The 24,838-nt window shown below is 52.3% G+C and overlaps 1 protein-coding gene across 3 annotated transcripts in view; it reads right to left on the bottom strand.

The window, feature by feature from the left end:
* Positions 1-1,161: 1,161 nt before the first annotated feature.
* Positions 1,162-24,838, bottom strand: part of LOC144729483 (endosome/lysosome-associated apoptosis and autophagy regulator family member 2-like) — a 54,146-nt gene continuing 30,469 nt past the window's right edge. For all 3 annotated transcript variants that reach the window (XM_078609812.1, XM_078609813.1, XM_078609814.1), the window contains 19 exons: positions 23,517-23,606; positions 22,542-22,644; positions 20,415-20,567; positions 19,568-19,656; positions 19,190-19,370; positions 18,419-18,547; positions 17,697-17,787; positions 16,477-16,576; positions 14,960-15,097; positions 14,152-14,409; positions 13,845-14,018; positions 12,240-12,420; positions 11,096-11,195; positions 10,163-10,264; positions 9,419-9,545; positions 8,481-8,659; positions 7,399-7,555; positions 6,622-6,712; positions 1,162-5,345 (listed from right to left, as the gene is read on the bottom strand). In XM_078609812.1, the coding sequence (XP_078465938.1) occupies positions 6,647-6,712; positions 7,399-7,555; positions 8,481-8,659; positions 9,419-9,545; positions 10,163-10,264; positions 11,096-11,195; positions 12,240-12,420; positions 13,845-14,018; positions 14,152-14,409; positions 14,960-15,097; positions 16,477-16,576; positions 17,697-17,787; positions 18,419-18,547; positions 19,190-19,370; positions 19,568-19,656; positions 20,415-20,567; positions 22,542-22,644; positions 23,517-23,606 (2,418 nt within the window). In that variant the 3' untranslated portion in view covers positions 1,162-5,345; positions 6,622-6,646. The remainder of the gene's footprint in view (positions 5,346-6,621; positions 6,713-7,398; positions 7,556-8,480; positions 8,660-9,418; positions 9,546-10,162; positions 10,265-11,095; positions 11,196-12,239; positions 12,421-13,844; positions 14,019-14,151; positions 14,410-14,959; positions 15,098-16,476; positions 16,577-17,696; positions 17,788-18,418; positions 18,548-19,189; positions 19,371-19,567; positions 19,657-20,414; positions 20,568-22,541; positions 22,645-23,516; positions 23,607-24,838) is intronic.

Below are 24,838 nucleotides of genomic sequence, written 5' to 3'. Positions count from 1 at the left end.
ACCAGCACTACCACCAGCACCACCAGCACCACCAGCACGACCAGCACCACCAGCACCACCACCAGCACTACCACCAGCACCACCAGCACTACCACCAGCACCACCAGCGCCACCACCACGGTCAGCGCGGTCAGCACCACCAGCACCACCACCAGCACTACCACCAGCACCACCACCACGGTCAGCGCGGTCACCAACCCAAGGGTTAACGTCACCACCGGTACACAATTTCCACACTCATTTAAGGCCGAGTTTACCTATGGTAGGTCCCGGACAAGTTCAGATGCGACCTGCCACTCATGTTGCACACGCACAAATCGGCAACCTACTTGCTGTACTGGCACCCATTGTCCACCTCTTTCTTGCCAGGTGGCTAGTAAATGGCTGCACGTGATCTACGAACTGCGCTCTTGTGATGTAAGGGTAACCAGAGGTTGGTAGTGTACACAGCCCTGTAGACATTTGCTGTCTATCCATATCTGTGTACAGGTCATTGTCAATCCACTGCTGGATGAGGGCCCCCTCCCCATGCCTTGTGGCTCGTCAGGGAAACCTGACGTGGCCACACCTCGCCCTGCTGCTCGGTGCGGGTCGCCAAGGGGGTGCAGGGCCGCGACTTTCGCTGCCCTGCCCTCTGCTGCCCTCTGCTGCCCGCCACTCCCATTGCGCAGTGCGCGTTCACGTTCACATGGGCCCCGTCTCGCATTAGATTCTGAGATGAGACCGGATGGGGTGCATTGTGGGTGGCTGGGTGGACACTGCTGATCGTTGTTCCCGAAGACATCCACCTGATAGGGGCCACACGCCCAACGGAATCGCACTCCAGAGAGTTGGCAGAAGTATTTTGTTTTACATGTAAATTTATTTTTCACTTTTTCAGAAAAGCACTTTTTATTGAAAGTCAAAAAGTAATGAATCTACAAAAAAGAACGTGAAGTTACAAATGTAAAAACAAATGTTGACCCATATGCCCCTTGAAACGTATACTTACCGAGCTGCTGTCAATGGCTTTCTGATTTGATAAACGACATTCATAAGGATCTTACACAACATACACCATCTTCTCTGGATTATATAGTGCTTTGGAAATGAATATGCACCTCAAACTTGTGCTGGTGTCAATAAAGTTGCACAAGTGTGGCCTTGCACACACCTCCTGGGTTATAAGATTCACACACTACATTTTATTTAAAATAATAAGGGAAAAGGTGCATGTCATATAATCCAGTGAACGCAGTCACAACAATTTCTGAACATGTAGCATACAGTTGTTTTTGTATACGTTTACGATGAATTAAAGACAAGAAAATACAGCACAAAAAATTATTCTATCATGGCTTACGTAAAGAGTTAACAAAATCAGCAGTGCAGCAGAAATGTGACTCGCTATGTTTTTAAAGAGTTAATGTTTGTGCAATAAACCGAATGTTAAATTGTCAAAATTCAAGTAAGGTGCTTGAAGAAATCAATGAAAATAATTTCAGTGAAAAGCCATTGAGCCTTAAGGACCACAGTCTTCCAAGTTCTACTGAATGAAATACAAATATATATGTCTCACGTGCGCAACTTGTGGCGGCAAGGCAGTTTTTGGCATAATTTCTCACAAGGAATGACCAAATGAAAATTGTATCCGCAATTTTATTTTTTTGTCTAAATATTGACACAGAAGCGGTTTCCAATAATAATGAAAAAGAAAGAACACGGAAAAACATGACAAATGGAACAGCATTATCGGTGTGCCTCTGTGCCGACATGCTATGGGTTTGCAAAAGTAGTTCTACATAAAACAAGTTGAAGAATTCTTGGGTCAACTCGGTTTTATTCAGTTGACAGTGACCGCACCGTGAAGTATGGTCAAAAGACTTCCATGAGCCGACAAGGTACAGAGGCACCGTCGTCCGAACAGCGAATTCACACGTTACTTTTTGGTTTATATTTTTTTTACTGCAGCTACTCTACTGGTTTTGGTAACCAAAGACAAAAGCCCTGCACAGAGAAAACCCGAGGTCAGATCCCAAGTAACACACACACACACCCACCCACCCCAACGCGTTCCACCAGGGTCTCCCTGCTCATACGGAGTTCCTAGCTGTGCTCATCCCCGTTGGTGCAAATTCCACGTTCTTTCGACGAAAATGTACTCCACAGGGAACCGCTGTCGACGTCCCATTAACGGCCACACAGACAACGCTCGGTGCACAGCAAACACTCCCAAGGCCACGGTGTCCCGCATGAAGCAAGTCTCAATTGTGATCGACAAAAGGCGCGTTGAGACTTGCGTGACCGGTATGACAGAGGGTGACAGAGCGCAGGGAATGTCTTGAGTGCAGAGGTCCTCAACCCGATCGTGCAAGGCGCCCCTCTATAAATGGCAGCTCCCCACATCTCACAAGTCAGTGTCTCCCTGCTCAGGTAAGCGTCACACAGCGTTCAGCATCAGTGGCCCGAAGCCAGTGGTGGAAAGTTCACAAGGGGCACGGGATATCAATAGAACATCCACCGTTAAATGTCACACACAGCGGCACTCATTTTATCACAGGCGGAGTTGAACCCCGACCAGCACTTCAACTGAAAACCATCAAATTGATTTATAATCCTTCTTGGTTCTTTCGGTAAAATCACGTAGGACGGCTGCTTGCGTTGTGGCTGAAACGTCGTGAGAATTATTTTATTATGTTTTATTTTTATTATTTTATTATTTCCATTCTACGTGACTTTACCGAAAGAACCAAGAAGATGAATCCCTGCAGTCACGAAAGCTTTAAATCGAAATTTGATTTATAATTGTTGGGTTAGGCCAGGCAATAATGATCTGGCTACGTTTGTCCTTTCACCCTCCACCACCCGACAATAGCGAAATAAATAAAACTCACAAGTGGAAGTGTTTAATCCGCAAATTTTTCTTTCAGCTCGCTGGAAAGTTTAAGAATAATTCAAACAAATTTAGCAATATGAAAAGAGATTTAACTTCAAACCGCACCAACAATTTTTGTAAAAATCCAGAAAGCCAGAATAACAATCAGAATTCTGGATGACTTCCTGGATTTCATTCTGCTTGGAATAGTTTTGTTACAGTGAGTGTCAGCAGTGTAATATCGTTGACCTAAAAGTGCAGGTCGCCGAGTCCAATCGCCGTGGTGACATCACCGCTACTTTGTGGCGAATGGCGGTTGTTGGTTTATCGTCAACGGAATTTAGAACTGCACCAAGCAAACCCGGCACGTGTAGATGGCCATCCGCAGATCCCTCAACCATGTCTCAGACCCCTCTTGGGATCTGCACACCCTTTGTTGAGCACCCCTGCATTGACGAACGTTACCACGAATTATTACGAAATCACAGGCACTTAGAAACAACGTCGATGTAGACAAGTAAACAAACTTCGGCTGGCACTAAAATCAATGCACAAGGTAGCTTCTTCACATTACAGTAAATAACATCAGCACTCAAAATGATATGGCGCAGCCAACATAAACGTGAAGATGCACGACTGTTTTAACAGGTTACAGGCGTCTGACAACGGCTGTGTGTGATGAGCAGAACACTCCAGGTACAGGCCAAAGTCATTTGGGGCCCATAAATGTGTTCAGTAAAGTACGACATTGTTGCCACCTCTGCCAACGCCATCACAGCCTCACCGACGGCGAGGGCCGTCGGTGAGGCTGTGAGCGAGAGCTCCAGCCTCTGCGAGCCGCTCTCCAACAGAACGAGAGGGGTTGTAATGCGTCGGGAGGGATCCCAATGGATACTCCAACTCACAGATTCATGTTGGGGAGTGGAAAACTTGCAGCCTACCAAGCAAGGTGTGTGGCATGGCCCCGGTGGCAGCCCCACGCACGTCCCAAGGTGGGCCGTTGTCCTCGGTGGGACGCTTGCCCAGGATGGTGCAAGGCCCCCCCCCACCCAGTGGAGTGGAATGTTGGTACTATCCGTTTGGCCAACTGCTCATAGCAGAGCTGTGCGCCGACTTTCAGGCCAGGCCACGAGGCATCAATGTCATGCCTAACAGAAATGACGATGGGTGTTTTCAGAGCCTGCTAACAATTATATTACCGATGAGCCTTAAAATTAAAAAAATCCCCAACAAAATTGCCAGAAATTCAGCGTTCATCCAAATGTGAATTCAGCCAAATTTAGGCGAGTTGATGGGTTTTTATTGATTTGGGTTGACTATGATGTTAATGAGTCCAAATGTTACATTTGTTGTACACAAACATGGCCAACGCATAGCATTACCCAGTCTCTCTCGAGACAACGTTTGGAACTTCTCGAAGCCACACTGCTCTATAGGATATACAGTAAGCACACCGAGTTAGTTTTAACATTTGCTTTATTCATTTACCTTGGGCTGAAATCAAACAAAATATTAATTATAAAAGATGTGCCGGTTAAACATCAAAAACAGAAAAAGTAATGCTTTATAAATTAAATAAAACATTTGCAACTTTGGCAACACTTTGATAATTATTCGCTTCACAGATTTGCCTGTGCGCGTTATTAAGGCGGTGCGAGCCAAAGGAAAACTGTGAACATGACAAACCATGAAGAGAAAGTCCAGAGAGATGATTGAATTGTGAATATTTTCCCCCCATAAAAAATACACTTGAAAGTTTTTGCTTTGTGGTTTGAATTGCTGCAATTGTTGGCTCGATACGATAGCACGCACGCACACGCACACGCACACACGCACGCTCACAAATTAAATACACACATCTCCCACGGACATCACACAAGCCAGTAAGCAGTGACTCAGCACAGCACATCGACCGTCATCTGCTACTGAATGCAAATTACTTGTCAAAGGGACGGCCGATCCAGTTTGTTGGTACTGGATCGAGCGACTACAGAATTGGTGATCACAGGAAGTTTGTAACCCGTGTCTTATCTCGCAGGTACAACATGTGGACTAATCCCTGGATCTGCGGAACTTGCCTTGTCAAGAATCACCTTCCTGGCATTCATCTTAACCATTTTTACCATGAGGATAACTTAAAAAAAACACAAGCAATTTACAAATCAAAGGTAAATGTGGATCACCTGCTTAGCCCCAACAAACACACGGATAAGAGAGTTTCCGAACCCACAGCTTGCGGCCCCCGTCTCTGCCTGGCTCATGCGACTCGGCTCTTACGACACTGCTGTGGACGTGCGCGATGACCGGACGTATAAAAATACTATCGCAGTAGTTCAAAAACCGTTACGGTGAAATCTGTACGAATGCTCAACGCAATAGGCGCCATCGGCCGCACGCTCGCGAGCTTGCGGGAGGAGCACAGCGGCAGGGCCCCCCCCCCCTTCCCTGCAGCTCCGCGGGTGTCGCTGCGTTGGTCGCTTCCCACCGTCAACTGCACACAGGGACAACGCACGCCACGTGAGCGGCGGTGGCAGTGGGACGCTGGCAGGGTCGTCCACGGGGGGGGGGGGGTGATTCTTGACAAGGCAAGTTCCGCAGATCCAGGGATTAGTCCCCGCGCCCCCCCCCCCCCGCCACACCTTCAAACTAAAGCGGGAGTATTGCATCGGAGTCCACCGTGATGTCAGAGCACGGGGCCCGGGGCGCTCGCCCTGGTTCACCGAACCCTGGGGATGGCTCTGGATGCTGGGCAGGTGGATGCATTCATGATTCGGGGGTCTGAGGATAGGATTGCCATAAAACAGGTAAAGGTGCTGCCCTCAAATCCCTTGCTCGCGCTCCTGGTGGCGGAAGGGCCCACCCGCTTGCGGGAGTACTGGAGAGCCCCTGCGGAGGGTATATGGCCTGCTCTTGCAAGCTAGCCAGACACCACACCCAACCTATCGATTGACTGACCGTAGTGCGCTCCGGTATTCTGCTGGGTGGACAGAGGCCAGAAGTGGCTTCGCGACACCGGCACCGCTGCTTCCACTGCTGCCGCGCCACGAGTTGGAACCGGCCCCCTCTGGATTTCGAGTCCGGTGTGCTCACCGCTACACCAGGAAGCAGTTGTGAGTGGCCCCTTTTAAACGAGTTGAGAGCCGGTTTACGAAGAGTCTTTGCACTAACTCACTTGGTTATTACAACAATGGAGACTAAACCATGCCCTCGTGTGGTGGAGGCTATAGTTCACAGAGACATGGTGATAGTTAAAATGCAGAGTGAACCGTTTGAGCTATAGTGATGCGTGCTGCTGTCTGTAGTGTGTGGTGGTGTGGGTCATGGTGAAGCTGTCTGTAGTGTGGTGGTGTGGGTCATGGTGAAGCTGTCTGTAGTGTGGTGGTGTGGGTTATGGTGAAGTCTGCTGTCTGTAGCGTGTGGTGGTGTGAGTCATGGTGAAGCTGTCTGTAGTGTGGTGGTGTGAGTCATGGTGAAGTTGTCTGTAGCGTGTGGTGGTGTGAGTCATGGTGAAGTTGTCTGTAGCGTGTGGTGGTGTGGGTCATGGTGAAGACTGCTGTCTGTAGCGTGTGGTGGTGTGAGTCATGGTGAAGTTGTCTGTAGCGTGTGGTGGTGTGGGTCATGGTGAAGACTGTTTAAACTGTCGTGTGCGTTACAGTGTAAGATGGTGAGGTGTGGGCGAGAGATGAGTGTAACGTGAGTGAGTGCGGTGAGCGAAGGGGGTGGGGCGGTGCGCGCTAACGAGCGGCGCTTGGAGTGCCGTCTCCTACCCGAGGAGGCCGGCAGACACGGCGGTCAGTTGAGCTCCGTCTTGCCCAGCGCCAGCCGTTCCTCGCGGTTGCCCTCGTACGGAGACGTGGCCTGTCGCACCGTTAGTGATGCACCAGCGCACCGTTAGCGACGCAGCAGTGCTACATTAACGAACACGGTTGAAGTACAAATGTGTGGAGATAGGCCCAGCATCCCAGCAGTTGTAGGTTAGTGTCTCGGACACAGCCCTCTGTGCGACCCTCTGTGCGACCTGGCCCTCTGACCGAGATCAGGTTGAAAGACGCCCTCCAGGTGGTGTGCATCACAAGAACAATACCATTTATATGGACATCGCCTCTAAATATGACCAACATCTCTAGGCGGTGGTGGGCATATTTATTTGATCCACATACCCATAGGCAGAGAGACAAGGAGGATCTTGAGCCTAACCTTGGGGCAGGGAGTCGACAGCTCGGACGACTGTGGGAACGGAGCTCTGCAGGGTGGCCCTTCTAAGTGGAACATTGGAAGTAAACTACAAATGTGTTAAGTCCTCGGCTGTCTGCTTTAGCTACGTGGGCCGCACATCAACGTAATTCACACCCCCTCTTTTTTGCTTCAAGCAATTATTCTCAATTGATCTCCGCAAATATGGAAAGAGAAGGGCGATTTGTTAGTTAACCAGGAAATGTTAGTTTATTGCACAGGTCGCCACTATGGAGGAGCTGCCCTGCAGAATGTGGGGCAGCAGCGGGGAACGGGCAACTTTCCAGAGGAGTTACTGGGGGAGTCCTCACCTTCATGTTCATGAGCTTGTGGAAGAGGGACTTGTCCTTGTTGGTGTAGATGACGTCCTCCTCCTCCCCCTCCATGATGGCACAGCTGTCGGCCGCAGGGAGCTCGCTCTCCCGCGACGAAGCGCTCTGCACCAGCCGCGAGTACTTGTAGGCGAGCCTGGGAGGAGCGCACGACACGGCACGCATGTTGATGACTCGACACGGCACGACACGGCGCGACACGCGTGTTGATGACTCGACACGACGCGACACGCGTGTTGATGACTCGACACGGCACGACACGGCGCGACACGCGTGTTGATGACTCGACACGGCACGACACGGCGCGACACGCGTGTTAATGACTCGACACGGCACGACACGGCGCGACACGCGTGTTGATGACTCGACACGGCACGGCACGCGTGTTGATGACTCGACACGGCGCGACACGCGTGTTGATGACGCGACACGTCGCGACACGCGTGTTGATGACGCGCTGCCACATTTCTCGGCTCTGTACAAGGAAGCGTGACGCTGCGCGTCGCGGGGACGGGAGGGGGGCGGTTGTTTCTTCAAAGCGAGACGCGATTCAGATCACGTCAGGTCACGTCGTGGGCAGCAGAGGATCGGTGCAGCAATATCCATGTACAGTACTGTACTCGTATGCTACTGCCTCAACCAACACACACTGAACAGCATGGTGAAGCACGGTCAAAGAAGACCCGTAATCCGCACAGCGTCTAATTTCCTTCCTCTTCGTAGCCCGGCACCTGGGCCCCCCCCCCTCCAGCTGTCACTCCCGATGCAGTTGCACCGCCTGCATACCGAATAACTACCCCGCCGTCCACGAAGCAGCGGGCGGCTTTCACTTCGTGGTGAACACGACTGATTGGCAGCGATTTACTGGAGTTGAACAGCGCCGCCTTTAGGAAAGTGGATCCTTTGGGTCAAACTGCCATCGCGCAATGCATCCAACAGGGGCCGGGTTCACACGCGGCCTGCAGCGGACGCCCAGTCTGGACGGACGCCGCTGCGTTGGAGGCCCTGTGGCCATGTCACCGCGTGCGGCGGGGAGCGGCCTGTGCCTCCTCGTCCCCTACTTGCGATTCTTCTTCCAGAAGTAGCAGGTGAGCGAGCAGAGCAGGCACGCGAGGAAGGAGCCCGCGCCGATGCCCACGCGCAGCCAGAAGCCCAGCAGCTCGCATTTGCGGTGCCCGTCGGGGGGCAGCGCCTCCCCGCCGTGGCACACGCGCGGGCGCCGCCACATGTAGCGCAGCTTCTGCGCACGCACACACAGAGACGAAGATCCTCATGTTGCCTGTACAAGTCTGTTGGGGAAAGTGCTTTTAGCGAGCGTCTACGAAGGCCTGCACGGCACACGATGGGTTCGGTGGTCAACACCACACCCCGGTCGCCTTTGTCTCCCCGGTGGCGATGTTTACACACCGCACCAGGTACTCATTTGAGGCCGAGTCGACCTAGAGGAGGCCCAGGATCGGTTCAGATAATCGTCACCGGTGTTGGCCGTGAGCGGGAATCGAACTCGGGTCGCCGGGTTCGAGGCGCAGCGTAGCGCTATTCGCTACACCTCCTGTCCATGGGACAGCCAGTCCATGCCGGCGCCGTGCCGAGCCGGCCTGGCGCGGCTCAGGAGGCACCGCATTGTTTTCCACTGCAGATGCCGAGCAGTGCCGCCGATGCCACGCACAATTACCGAGTTGTCGAGTCGCATATTCGCGCGATGTGTGTGGTCGGGTAGTATGGTTGAGTGGTATAGTTCAATCGTGTGGTAGAGTTCGATAGTATGGTTTGGTTAGTTAGTCTGCCACGTTGGTTTTGCAGGACGGTGTGTGGGAAGGATGGCAGACTGGCCGCACAGCTTGGTACACAGAGGGGGTGCAACTTGTTTTCAGTGCGGGATGCATTGAGAATCTGCTAGCTTCGTGCGGGACGAGAGGGTGGACGGTGGCCAGCCGACCGCCACCCCCGGTGCTCGCAGTGCACGCCTGGGTTAGTGCGATGGCGTGACGGGACCGACCTCCGAGCCGCCGCTGCAGGTCTCCGTGATGAGCTGGTAGTCGCGGTGCGTGCAGAGCGGGCAGGCCAGCGGGCTCAGCCACAGGAAGTGGAACGTGCAGCCGTCACAGGTGCCGGCGGGGCACTGCCTGCACAGCCACGCATCGGCGCGTCAGCAGCTCCAAGCACAAACCTCCAGCGATCCACTCAAGCCAAGGTCGGAGAGCCGACACGCTGAAGGAAGCATCGGCAGTGCTCATCATCCCTATTACTGCCCCTAAGCCAGTGGGGGAAATTTCACGTTACTATGTCAGCAGTCTCCATAGGGAACAACCACTGCAGACCTGCCATGAGGTAGCACCTGTTTTGGTTGATCCCGGAGAGATGATGGGCCGAGTCAAACCTCAACCTCGCAACGGTCCGATCGCGAGCCGACTGCTCGAAGCGGCTCCGTCATTCGATACAACGTGCGGCAGAGCACTTGGAGGCAGGGAGTTTGCGGACCACGCAGAGATCACGTGCATCTGAGATTCACTACTATCAGTGCCATGACATGCCAGATGGCAGTAGAGCAAGTAGGCTGCGCACCGACCAGTGGAGCACCACTTGAACTCACTTGTGAAAGTTATCTCCGAGAACTCCCACATGCAGGCCGCACGTGTACATGCGAGTCAGTTACGTTTTGCTCAGAGCAGCTGCCCACTTCTCCCCACTGCCGCCCAACTCTTCCCCATGGTGCCCCCCCCCTCCCCCCCCGGTGCGGTACCTGGGCAGGACAATCTCCCCGTTGGGGGGGCCGTCCGAGTTGCAGCGAAGACGCACGGTGGAGGCGCGGCCCTGCGGACAGGCCACAGTTCTGTCCGACGACCTGCAGGAAAATAAGTGTCCACGTTGGGCTCGATGTCCAGCTCCCAGCACGACCTCTGGCTGCCAGGAGCGAAACGTCGGACACCGTGCCGAACAACGAGCGGGACAAACCCGGGAGCGCGACGGGGAGCGCCTGCCCAGCAGCGTGCACGGTGCCACTCGGCGTGTGCTCATCGTTTATTTAGCCACGCGGGGATCCACGCAGGTGCGTTTTTCCGTTGTAGAGACCTGGGTGGCCGTAGTTAAGCAGAGACGGTTATTCATTATTTAGGGTGAGCTTGAGTGTAATTTTCCATTTAGAATTATTGGCTTGTCGTCAATGGCATTAGGGGGTCGTTAATGTCAACTACAGAAGAATTTTCTCTTCTGTAATATCACCTGTGTGCTGTGGCCATCACTCCGCCCGGCTGCCTTTCTTCCCCTGGTGCTATTGTTGATGTGCCACACACGCCCAGCGGATACTCGGCGCGGGTTCAGTTCGCGATGACCACCAGTGGTGCGAGTGGCCAAGAGTCGTGCCGGGGTAACCGGGATAGGAGCCCCGTGCACAAACCACGATCACATCCAATCTCTCAAACCACATACACCTCATTGATAAAACAATTATATTCAGCCCTTTGTCATTACACTGCTGGATGACACAGATCTATATATATATACAAAAGCATGAAGCTAAACTGGCAACCAGAGCAAAGAACTAAGGCTCAAGGAGACAACGAAACGGATCCGAGTGTGGGCACATGGCAGGGACAGGTAACTCTCTGTTGCGTCTGTGCTTGGCATCATCCCCTAGCAAGGACTGCAGACAGCTGGCGGGCGAGCAGGGCATCACCTGTAGAAGTGAATGATGTCAGGGATGTCAGGCACCGTGGACTCGGGGAAGTATCCCACGGGGGCCGAGATGTTATCCATCGATTCCCGAGTAGTGACGCCTGCAACGGCAACACCGGCGCGGGGCGAGTCGGCACAGAGAACCACGTTGTGAGGTCACCGCTCGCGTCGCCTTGGACACGGACGAGTGACACGTCCCCCCCCCACAGCCTTCAGAAGGCAGGTCCCAGCCAGGCCGGGCGGTTTCACGCGCGGTGTGCAAGAGCTTGCTTCGTGTTGCGCTACGTCAAGAATCACACAGCTCTGTGGGCTAAGCCCATTCCCGCTCCGTCTCTACCGCAGAGTTGCGATCTTGAACATTTTTTTAACAAGGTGCAACATAGGTTAGGTTTGCTATCTCAAGTCAAGGATATATTACTTGATGTAAGTTGTGACTACATATAAACTGGAGAGCTCACAGAAAACATGACAGCTATTAACACAAAAAACCGTAAAGATATGTCGTCAACATACATGCTATACTGCCATCATGACAACAGAATGAGTCACCAACCCTACCTCCTAACAGCCGAATTAGACAATACATTCAGCAGACAAGGAGATATTTCCACTTGGCTTTGAGTGCGGACCAGCCCCGGCCTTTAATCCAGGGTACTGAAATGAAGGCCCACAAGCCGTAAATGGCCTGCGATGTCCTTTCCCACGGCCACATGAGACCTAATAGTTTGAAACAGCCCACAAAGGATATCTATCCATCACTACAAGCATCTTAGCAGCTCTACCCAAGCAGAGGAGAGGGAGCTATTATCAGCCTGGCAACACTGTTTCTAATACTCTGTCACCCGTGGTCTCTCAAGTTGATGAACCAGGTGACAACTCGAGACGAGGATGGTCTCATTTGCAATGGGTGTCCCCAGCAGTGCCGAGCACACGGTCAACACACACGGTCCTGGCTTGACCAAAGGTCGGTACGGACTAATCCACGTCTTGCCAAAAGGTATTTAAAGTCCAACTCGGCGCTCGGTAACGGAGAGGTTGCGAGACCGATGGCCGTGAGCGGAGCGCGTTCTACGTGTGTTCATCGAACTTCTTTCGCACCCTACGTAGCCAACCGCGCTAATCGGGGGGTTCAACAGCGTCGTTACCGATGATGCTGTCGGCGAGGCCGATGGGCTGGGAGGAGAGCGTGGTGGAGCGCACGTCCGACGGCACGATGGTGGCGCGGCACGCCAGCGCCCGCACGCCGGCCGGCAGCGCGCGAGCGGGCCCCTCCGTCTCCTCTGCTTCTGCCGTGACGTTGTCCACGCACTCCGCCATCTTCTGGCCCTGACGGCGAAGTGCACGAGTCATGGCGGGCCGCAGCGCAGGAAACAACATGGAGGGGTGTTCTAGAAAGAGCTGCTAAGCCACACATTGACTTGTTCTAGATAACCCACGAAACACTTCACAATCAAATTGATAGTTTTATTGCCTCTTCTCCCGCAGACTGTCACATAACGAACTTAATCATTTAAATCCTCCATCCACAATCCTATGGATGGCAGCCGGTTCTTGAAAAAAAACCACAACCATTGACTTGCAAATGCCAGTGGGATTAATCGGCCAATTTGATCCACGATCAGGATTTGAACTCGTCACCTTCCCACGATGGAGAGCCGAGTGCCCTCACGACAACACCACCTGGCTGGATTGCTTGAAAAAATATCCCACAGGCAAAATCGAGTGAACATAATGCATGCATTAGTCAATCGATCACCTGCCAAGGTTAGCAACATCTGTGAATTCTCAGACAAACGAATAGCTATAGATCCTATGCTTAGGGTCTTTCGGTAAAACTTTCCTCCTCTTCCCTCCTGATGACGACCGCTTGTGTTGTGATCGAAACATCGTAGTTTTTTGTTATTTTCTTTTAACCATCTATGTGACTTTACCAAAAGACCCAAATAATATGAATTCCTGCAGTCATGAAAGCTTTAAGTCAAGCTATAGATCCTGTTCATTAATTACAAAGTGATCTTAATTGGAAGTAAATTAGATTTACTTGTGAATTGATTGGTGGTTTTGTTATCTGTCTGAGTGATAAAGGTGCCAATGTCAGTGATTTCAGTGCCATTTCCTGTTTTCACTTACACCTGCCACTACAAGTACTCGGTAACATCGTTTAAATGTCGTAAAAACATTTTTTACTACAGCTAATGTTACATTATGTCTTACTCAGCTGAGCGCGAGTGGGACACTCAAACCATCAATCACCTGACCACGTCTGGAAGACCGGTACTCACAAGAATGTTTATTTGCTCACAAAAGTCGACTACCTTAATGTAGTAAAATGATCAAGTTACTTTAAGATGAGCCCGACAGCCACAAGTGATGCTACAATGCACTACCACTTGGTTAAACAAACATTCTGTTGTCATGACCGCAAATAACGACAATTCATTGCATGATGAGTGTGGCTGGGCTGGTGACGAGGGTGAAATCGTTACAGGCCGACTACGAGAAACACTTCATTACAAAACACGACGGCAGCATCTAAAAAGCAAAAGCAATGTAGTCGATTACGACGCACGGTCAACAGCGCACTTGGACATTTGGGTCCGGTCAAAAAAATGGTCACAGGGCTCTGGGTCAAGGAAGCTTTTGAGATTTGTGAGCAGCCGGCCACGCGCGAGGACCCGGGGGGAGGCACGCAACTCCGCACATTGTTCCTGACGGCGCGCGGCGGCGAGAGACGTGACGAGAGCCGGTACCTCGTTTCCGCACAGGCTGAAGTTGAAAGCGTAGAAGTACTTGGTTCCCTTAGGGCTGAAGCTGGGCCCAAATCGCCTGTCATGCTGGCCGCCCAGCCCCGTGTAGTTGAAGAAGTAGGTTCGCTCGCCGGAGGTGTGCGAGTACGTGCAGTCGCTGAAGCAAGACGCATGGTCCTGTGGGGGGCGGGGGGTTATCAGTAGTCAGCAGCAGCAGTGGCAGCTGTGTCAGTATCGTCAGCAATCTTAGGTGTCCAGCGATCATCGTTCTGCGCTATTGTCAGGACGACGACGACGACGTCGCGCTCACCTTGCTGCTGCGGGTGCCGGGCCCGCACGCCAGGCAAGCCTCGCGTCCGTAGGGCTTGCGTGCCGCGAGCCGCGTGCCGTCGCGGCAAGGCATGCACTCGCGCGACGCCGCGTCCACGTAGTGCCCCGGGGGGCACGGCACGCAGCCCGCCACGCCGGCCCCCACCGCGCACGGCCGACAGTACGAGGCACCCCCTCCAGCGGCGTTGGTCACGTTGATGGAGTAGATGCGGGCGGAGCTGCCCGTCTGTCGATGGTCCTGGACATTGAAGGGGCGAAGGGGCGAAGCGTCTCCCTGCTCAAGCGACCGACGGGGGCAGCGGCGCTCGCATCTCCATTGCTAGCCCCGGGCCCGGTGGAGGACATTCCACAACTTGTATCGGACGTGGGGTCAATTGTTTCAAGTAATTGTGTCATTCATGATGACTTAACATTCACATTGCAATTGTCATTTCAGCAAATGACGCCGCTGTAATGGTAATGATCACCGACCCCAGGTCCGACTTGTTAACGTTTCAATGTGGATTTATACGGCGTCCCATGTTGTGATCATAAGTCGAGACGCTGTGCAGAAACATGCGGGCACATTTATTAAACTTCACATCTCAACTACCGTGAAGAAGCCTTGCCCGTGATTAGCTAAATGATCACGATTTGGGGTCGTAAATAGCAACATTTTTTCATCAATTTATTCTATCACTTGCTTTGTCCCCTTTGTGGTTTTGTAAGGTGGCAGTGGCCTGGCAGTTCAGAGGTCATCACCAGCCATGATCAATCCACCTAAATGCAAGACGAATTTTTATCCGTACCTTGGCGGCATCAATGTTCGCTTGGAAGACCCAGCTGAACGTGAAGGAGCCGTTGGTGGCCACGGAGAATGTGTAAGACTGCTTGTCGTGCGGGCCCCGCCACGTCTCCACCACGTGCGACCGCTGCTTCTCCTTGTCCTGAACAACAACCAAAGCCAACGTTGCCATCACCAACCAGCAACGTCACGAGCACCAGATGCACCCAGTGGCAGCAGCGGCAGCACAATTGTCCATTGTCATGACAACTACCGTCAGCAGCATCACCACCGTTAGCTACATCAGTAGCAGCAGCAGCATCAGCACCGGCACCACAACCCCCACCAGGATTATCCACCGTTATCAGCAGTGGCGCAGCATGGGTGGCATGGGCTTGGATACAAGGAATGCAACGGGGCCCCCTGTCCAATGTCCCTCCTCTTTGTGGCCTGGGCCCCGCCAGCCCATGGTGCTGTTGCACCACTACCACCACCACCGTCAGCAGATGCACCACCACCACCACCGTCGTCAGCAGATGCATCACCACCACCACCACCATCAGCAGGTGCATCACCACCATTGTTATGACCAACCATTACCATGACTACCATAGCCACTATCATTGCCAGCATTTTCTATAACTATACCCACTTCACCACTCTGCTCAGCAGAGGTGTTTCACCCTCATTAGGGCTCAGCAGCATGTCATACGCAGTGGCGTTCATTTAAAGGGACACTTCCTGCTGATGATGCTCAATGACCCTTCGAGTGTGTCTTTTTTTAAACAAACATTTTACTGGATTATTTTTTTAAACAATCAAGTGAGTTGTCAGGTGACAAAAATGAAAAGAAATGTTTTTTTACCTACGTGACTTTACCGAAAAAAACCAAAGAGTATGAATCCTTGCAGTCACGAAAGCTTTAAATCTAGAATTAAGTGACAATTTTTTTCATAAATTCTGACCATTAAATAAACCGACTTCTCAGCTGTGTTTTGTAGGACTCATAATTATTTTGATAATTTAAATCCACTGCTGGATGAGGGCCTCCTTCCCCATGCCATGTGGGCCCATGGGCAGCATTTGACTATACTTCACCACGCTGGTCAGTACGGGTCTGTGAACGTGGGGCGCATAGAAGTACTATCAAAATACATGTTGCTGCACTGTCTCCTGCGGATAACATCGCCTCGCAGCTGCCTACAACAGCTGTCTCATGCCTGGTCATCACCCAACCGAGCACTATCCACGCTCAACATCTGGGTGACCTGATCATAGGCCGTGTCCCAACATCTACGCTCTCCGCATTCAGCAATCCGTACTGACCGGCGCGGTGAGGTATGGGTCAAACAACCACCATCACTTTCATGGCACCTCCGGTAAGTGCGGTTGGCTACGTACGGTGCGAAAGAAGTTCAACATGCATACATGGCGTGGGGGAAGAGTTCATCAAGCAGAGGATTGATCAAAGGGCTGTGCATATGTACACACACACACATACGCACACACACACACATATATATATATATATACGGCACTCACCACCATGAAGTGGAACTCGCAGTTTGAGGAGCAGATGGTCTCAAACACAAAGTTGATTGTTCCCACCTCACCTCCTTCTCCGTAGCCCACAAGCGAAGGCCTGGGACAGGGACGCACACACAGCAGCTCATCAACCTGCACAAGGATTGACGGTGTTAGCGAGCGCCTATTAGGGTCAGCACAAGGCAGATTATTACTGTGGTTGAGACCAAAGCCTGGGTGCTTTTGTCCCCTAAGCTACAATGTTGATCACACTGCAAGAGGCCCGGCAACTCTACGGGAGGTTAAAGCCAGCATGAAAGAGCAATTGCAAGCGGCAATGTAATTGTGGCCAGCAATCTAAACGAGACTGCCGAGATGATAGCATGTGCTCGATATCTTTGATAATATAAGGTTTTAATGTTCCTGAAGAGTTAGCCCTTACTTAAGTGGCAGAGCAGTGAAGCAGTGGTTACCGCACTGTACTACGAATCCAGAAATCCGAGTTCGGTTCCCGGCCGTGGCGAACATGAGTGGCGAGCGATGTCAAAGCCAGTCCACTGACCCCCACCGCACCGACTCATGGCCGATACGAAGCGGAGCGGCCCTCATCCAGCAGCGGACTGACAAAGGACTGTACAACAGCTATCTCGTACAGTAAACAAGCCAGCAACAGCCGATCCTGCAGACAAGGCGACTCTTTTTTCTAGACCTCACTACTTAGTGACCCGACCCCTCGGTAGGCTGTGCTTTACTGCACCTCGTCACTTTCGACCTCAACAAGCTAAGCCAATGAATGAAAGAACATTATAGGGAAAGCATTGTGAACTTACTAAAATCCAGTAAAAAATTTTGTTCATGGTTTTGTTGACCAATGTTAAACGTTACTTCATCATCAACACCCTGGCTTCGTCTATAGTTAGAATGAGCCCTCACTCAACATTATGATGAAAATTACTGAATTATGAGCTGTGACCGAGAGACTGAGTCAGTCGTAGAAGTGACGCTTCTTATAATGCAGCAAGATAATTTACCTGCAAATGTACGAGAGAAATGTATCGGTCTGTACCTGCTATACTTGTTATTTTACACTTTAGCATTTCTTTGTCACCTTGCGTGCTCACATCTGTAATTCTCCATGCATTTTCCAAGGCCACTCTTGCAAAAGAGAGGTCTGATGAGATCTCACTTGGTTCAAATGAAGGGGACTCAACGTAACATCCCGTGCACCAACTACTCACCTGAAGAAGGGAACCTGCAGAGACAGGACGAGGTAGTCCTCATCCGAGTTACCAATTCCGCTCTTGATGTGGTCTCCACCCACTGTCCAGGCTGCAAAGAGACATTGACAATCTGCATGCGGAGCGCTGCGAGTGAAACCTGCTCCAGCAAAGGGAGCGTGCCGGGCTGGAAGGCGCTGTGCTTGACAGTGCGCAGCGGGAAGCCTCTAAGATCAGAATGCCGGTCAGCCCACATTCACAGCTAAATCTAATTAAATCTAAACGTTTTTTGCACACTTGAGCACACCTGGTCCAGTCAAAATCAAATCAATGCCACGGTTACCTTGATTAAAATGTGTCAAGAGTTTTCATTGCCATCAATGGGGCACAATGGACAAACAGCTTGTATTGGTAAAGACGGAAATGTATCCCAAAATGACCATTCATTTAAGAAAGCATTGGACAATGCTAAAATTCATTGGCAGTCCTGAGTAAGTGGAGAAAATTCCACATTCCTATGGCAGGGACCATGAAATTTAGAAAACCACGAATAAGAACTGTTCAAAATGTATCTAATTTTATGAACCGAGGAAGGATGATAATGATGATAATGGTTATGAGAAAATATAGATAAGTTAGAGACATCATATTGACTGATAAGGGAGTTGGTGAACGCGATGATGAATGCGATGGCCGAGCGAGTCAGAGCTTGACACTGGGGCAGGTGAATGGGGACCGCTCACCTTCCTTGCCCTCGCACTTGATGTAGTGAATGCTGTAACACGCGCTGCTCATGGTGTCGGGAAGGCTGTTCCACCACTTGTACTCCAGCCCGGCCACGGACTCCGTCCCCACGGGGCAGCTCTTGCACGCTGAGTGGTCCGCGAGTATCGGGGCACGGGGGACAAACGCAACACGCACGAGGTCCGGTGTCTCTCCCCTGCGCCGGACAAAGCACCTTTCATCGAGCCGCAGCGTAGTGGGGCACGTCGAGAGGGGCAATGGTGAGGATTTAACAACGCACGCCGGCATGCTCACCATCCGCAGCGAGGCACAACTCCCACCATGCCTTGCATGCGTGTCATGTGATGACCACATTGCGTGCACAATGCTCAGCCTTGTCTGAACCACCACAACTGAAATAAATGTAACTGTATTATTTGACCAGGTGAAGCTTACGGAGCTATCAGCTCTTTTTCAGAGGCGACTTGGCAACACGCGATAGGTCATTGACATCGTCACATGTTGCAATTTATAGCAGCAGCCAAATCATCTAAACGCGTGTTGTTTCTAAATGAAGAGGATGGCAAAACCGGAGGACCCGGAGAGATATCCACACGACCACCTTCAAGATCCGGGATCGAACCCATGACTTCTCGCGCACCAAGCGAAGGAGATAACATCTCTCCCACTAAAGCAGCAGCAGCAGCCCACGCAGCAGCAGCAGCAGCCCACGCAGCAGCAGCAGCAGCCCACGCAGCAGCAGCAGCAGCGCGTGGTGGGAGCTGCACTACCGTCAGTGCCGTTGGAGAAGTTTCCCTGGGGGCAGGCGGTGCAGAGCGACGCGTTGAGGCTCTGGAAGCCCGGGTTGCAGGGCGGGCACGGCCTCATGTCCCCCGACGCCGGCAGCGGCACGGCGCCCGCCAGGTCCTCACGGCACCTCTTGGGCTCCACCCACTCGTACGTGAGCTGCGTCTGTGCCGGACGGGGGCGCGGGGGCGGGGGGGTTACGTTTGCGTGTTCATCACATGAGAAATGTAGGTAGGAGCAAACGCAAGGACGATCTTTAATCAAGTGAGAAGAAGTATTGTAGTTGATCAAAGGATTGTTGTTGTCATTAGTTTATTTGTATGATGCGTGGAGGCACCGGAGAAATCCTCGAGCCCACTCACCTTGTGGTTGATGTCACAGGGGCTGTGCACTTCAAAGTAGTCCCGCGTAGTGCAAGGAGGCCGCAGTTTGCATTCAGACGAGCCGGGCTCTGTGGGACACATGGAGGCATGCGCACATTTAAACACAAAGATCGCCCGTATAGCCTTAACAGACTATTGGGGCAAGTGCTGTTAGCGAGTAGCACCTATGAAGGCCGGTATGGCACACGAGGGGGTGGGTGGCCAGCACCAGGCCAGTGCCGATGTTTACACACCGCGCCAGGTACTCATTTGAGGCTGAGTCGACCTAGGGGGTTCCCAGAACTGGTTAAGATAATCGTCACTGGTGTTGGCCGTCAGCGGGAATCGAACTTGGGTCATCTGGTTCGTAGCGCATGCGCGCTAACCACTACATCACCACTCCTCACACACCCGCAATTTCCAGATTTTTAATTGGCGCAAATCTAAAAACATTAAAATATAGTATAACAGCAATGGAAACTTTCCTGAGACACACACATCACCCACGGTGATCACCAACGGTGATGTGATATGTGCCACACGTCTCACCTCTTGGGACCCTTTGTTTTACTTTACGTAACTAAAAGTGTTTTTTCCACATTTTTATCCCCACTCAGCTGCCGTTGTAATGCAATGAAACCAAAGTTTAAAATCGCACCTCTCAGAGCAGTGCGTCCATTTGTGCTCGAGAAATACCCACGGAAGCAGACACTACAGAGCTACCGCGATGGCAACGATGACAATAACATTGGAGGCCTGTTACAAGTGAGCCCCCGGAGTAGGGACAGCGCCCCCCTGACCTCACTGCCACGAGTCTCCGTGCCCCCCCCCACGCCACCCCCCGTACCTGCGTAGTGTGTGGTGGCGTTGCAGGCGGTGCACGACACGGCCCCCTTGCTGGAGAAGGTGTTGCGGGGGCAGGGCTTGCAGGACGCCGCGCCCGTCGCCTCGCTGAACGTGCCCGGGCGGCAGGGGAAGCACTGCGAGGTGTACGCCACTCCTGCGCGCGGGCGGGCGGGCGGGCGGCAGCCACAAAGACATCGATCCCACGCGTAGCCTAAGCATGGTTGTCGGGGCAACGTGCTGCGAGCGGGCAGCACCTGTGGAGGCTAGGCTAGGCCCGGGACCCGTTCGGATAATCTCCACTGATGTTAGTCGTGAGCGGGAATCAAACGTGGACCATCGCGTTCGGGGCGCAGTGCGCTAACCACAACGTGACCGCTGCCCACACGGACAGGCGCACACACTTGGGACAGATGCAACAAGCAACGCAATGGACCTGAGTGTAGGCAAGGGTACAGCCCTGTATGAAAGGCTCATGCCACTGCTGGCAGAAAGGCCTCCACAACGGTAGGCCAAGACACCGTCCAGAGGGAGCTCTGTTGAAGGCTTTCATCGTCGGCTGACATTCCCTGGGAAGGGAGCTTTAGAGGCCACAATTCCCTTTAGCGGGAGCTCTAGAGAACCCCTTGAGGGAGTTTTGGCCTACTCTTTCACGCTGGCCAGACATCTTGTAACACTTCTACCCCACCACGTGTGACCTGCCGATCGGCGAAATGTTCCCGAGCGTGACGAGCCACATTCATTCATTCCACACAAAAGCTCTCGGTGCAGATTCACATCTGGGAGGAAACAAGTGAAACGGAGCGCGTTGGCAACGCGGCTCGTTCTTGGTCACGAGAGACTTTGGGACGGTTCTGTCAAACGAAGACGAAAAAAGGAACCCTAAAAAGTCAAACTTGACAAAAGAACCGGGATCCTGATCGACGCAGTGGCTTCACCAGCGAGTAATGCAACACAGACCTCGTGGCATTTACTCTGAAAAGTTGGAATGCCTTGTAACTTTAAATAAAATGGCAATTTTTTTTAATAACTTGGTTTACATATTTTGCATATGCCATGAATATATTTTATATGCATGAATAGTTTGGCTTGGCCAGCAGGTGCCAAAGCAGATATCTGGTAGAATTTACTATTCAAATAGTTGACAACACAGTATCTCTTTAAAAATGTGGGCATTTTGCATATACTGTAAATGGAAATGTATGGTTTTTTTATCAAGTTGGTACATTTCCTTTTCAAAGAATCACTCTTTCAAGTAGGAATGTGGAACTTCCACCGCTGGCTCTGGGCTGTAAACAGATCAGTGTTGGGTCAAATCCATTTCAGCGGTAAATAGTTTTAATATTTTTTGTCCAGTCCATAAAGAGACGCGGTTAAATAAGACTCTTAAGCTTTCCATCCTCAACATACTGTACTTAAAATATTTACTGTTTATGTGCCTTGTATACACTAAACTGGGACCAGTAACACCTAAAGCACACCTTTGTTTTGATTATGTTAAAGAAGCGCACTCAATATGAACATGGCATACAAATGCTGAGGATGGTACATGTGAGTAGGTATTCAACACAGATGTTGCTGCCTCTTGAGGCTATAGAATAAGACACTGGAGGTAGGGAACGATTTATTCCCAACTATTCGCGTGTGCTCCGACTAAGCGAGTAATTGAACAGATAACCGCAAGGGTAGTCGATGACTGAAACATGTAATGTGAGCAGAACTTCTTTCACACCGTACGTGGTCAACCGTGCTCACTGGAGGTGCAGTGGAAGGACGACAAACCAACCACTCTAACAGAAATAACATCGGCAACACGACTCTACTCATTTCCATTGGCAGCCCTGAGCAAGTCATTGAAATTCCACATTGCTATGTCAGGGCCAATGTTTTTTTAATACAACCAATGTTCACTTTATTGACCCAATTGAGATAATGGAGCGAGTCTCCCCGTGACCAGGTTGGAACTTGCACCCTTCCGAGTGCGGGGCGACGGCTCTCCTGCAGCCGTCGCACCAGGCTGGCCACAGCACGACAGCGGAGCCGCACGGCGTTCCCGAAGAGCCGGGGGCCGCTCTGCCGACGACGCACAGTGGGACCATGTGTGCGGAGGGGAGGTCGAGGCTTGAGTTACCCGTGATGTAGATGCGTCGAATCATCACCGGCTTGGGGACCTTCTCCAGGAGGTAGCCGGTGGTGCGCCAGTAGACGACGTTGTTCCCCACTTGCAGGGCCACCTGCACCGTGGAGACAGAGACGCCCCGTGGAGCTGTTAGCGAGCAGCACCTAGAGAAGCCTGGCACGGCACACGAGGGGTTGGGTGGCTAGAACCACAACCACAGGTCTTTGTCTCCCTAGTGGCAATGGTCAATTTCACACCGCACTGGGTACTCATTTGAGGCCGAGTCGACCTACGGGAGGCCCAGGGCGGGTACAGATATTCGTCACTGGGGTTGGTGGCCATGAGCAGGAATAGAACTCGGGTCGCCGGGTTCACGCTTAGCGCGCTGCACCACCGCTACCACGTGACACGGAGGTGCCCATAGATTATAGTGAATCGTGCGGACAGGAGCCCATTGTGTTATACATCGTGTTCGAGGGGAAACTCTTGCACGAAGAGCCAGTTATTGTTATAATAAATTCATACTTACATACTGACAGTGGCAAGTGTGATGGTGATGGTGTTGGTGCTCACAGTGGTGATGAAGATATTGACATTGGTAAGTGTGTTTATGCTTGTTGACGATGGTGATACTAATGGGTGATAATGAGTGGTAAGTGCGATGATGATGGTGTTGACGACAATAAAGACGATGGTATTGATGACGACGGTGATGATGATAGTAACAGCAGCAGCGATGCCGGATGACGACGTCGCGGGTGCCGTCGCTGTCGCTGGTACCAACGCGGGCTGCACCCACGTGCGCACACGCACGCACACACACACGCACGCACGCATGCACACACACGCACACACACACGCACGCACGCACGCACGCACACACGCGCACACGCACACGTGCACGCACGCACACACACACGCGTGCACGCACACACGCACGCACGCACACACACACGCACGCACACACGCACACACACACGCACGCACCCGGTGCTCCAGCCACTGGCCCCGGTCCGTGCGAGGCATCCACTTCTGCTCCTGCTCCTCCGTGAGCGACTGGCACTGGTCGTTCTGCATCTGTGGGCACGGGCACGCAAGACTCTCGCTGTGGTAAACGTCGTCGCTCCCGATATGCAAGTCGCCGCATCTTCGCACGCGAGTCGCCCCCCCCCCCACCAACCCCACTCGCGTCTTGACTTGCAGTCGCATACAAGCCCTTGAGAAATCTGACGCGTGTCGTCTTCTACAACGAAGCCCATCGCCAAGTGACCCCGTGCTGTGCCACGTGTCGCGACCGCCAGGTGTCACAGGTATTATAGGATGCAGCGCTGTGTTGGGGGCAGCAGACGGGAGTGCAGAAACATAGGTTGTTGTGCTGTACTTCTATGCTCACACATCTATGTTGCCCATCTTCACCAATCGGCACTGACCCAAGCGTGGTGAAGTATGGTCAAATAACCGCCACGACCTGCACGGGTTCGGGAGGCACTCATCCAGCAGTCGATGACCAGGGGCTGTGAGTGCACAACACTTGGTATGACCAGGGGCTGTGAGTGCACAACACTTGGTATGACCAGGGGCTGTGAGTGCACAACACTTGGTATGACCAGGGGCTGTGAGTGCACAACACTTGGTATGACCAGGGGCTGTGAGTGTACAACACTTGGTATGACCAGGGGCTGTGAGTGCACAACACTTGGTATGACCAGGGGCTGTGAGTGCACAACACTTGGTATGACCAGGGGCTGTGAGTGCACAACACTTGGTATGACCAGGGGCTGTGAGTGTACAACACTTGGTATGACCAGGGGCTGTGAGTGTACAACACTTGGTATGACCAGGGGCTGTGAGTGTACAACACTTGGTATGACCAGGGGCTGTGAGTGTACAACACTTGGTATGACCAGGGGCTGTGAGTGCACAACACTTGGTATGACCAGGGTCTGTGAGTGTACAACACTTGGTATGACCAGGGGCTGTGAGTGTACAACACTTGGTTTTGTAAACAAAGATACAAAGCCAATATTGTATTTCCATACAGTCAGCGGTAGCCAGGCTGATTCCATCAACTCCCTACAGCTGAGAATCTGGATGAGCGGCTCCACGCCGCACCGCGTGTGGTTTTGGCACCGAGCCACGTGGCCTCCTCAAGGAGCTCCCAGCAGGCAGAGCGCAACGTCGGAACACGACGGCGAACGGCACCCCACGCGGTGCAGTGCGAGACGCAGCGGCGCGCCGTACGGCACCACCGCGAAGCCGCACGCGGTGGTGTAACCACACGCGGTGAAACTGGGTTTAACCAAAATGCG

Source organism: Lampetra planeri, chromosome 32 (genome assembly GCF_965212315.1).
Source record: "Lampetra planeri chromosome 32, kcLamPlan1.2.h2, whole genome shotgun sequence".
Classification (NCBI taxonomy): Eukaryota; Metazoa; Chordata; class Hyperoartia; order Petromyzontiformes; family Petromyzontidae; genus Lampetra; species Lampetra planeri.
This window is presented reverse-complemented; position numbering and strand designations above follow the sequence as displayed.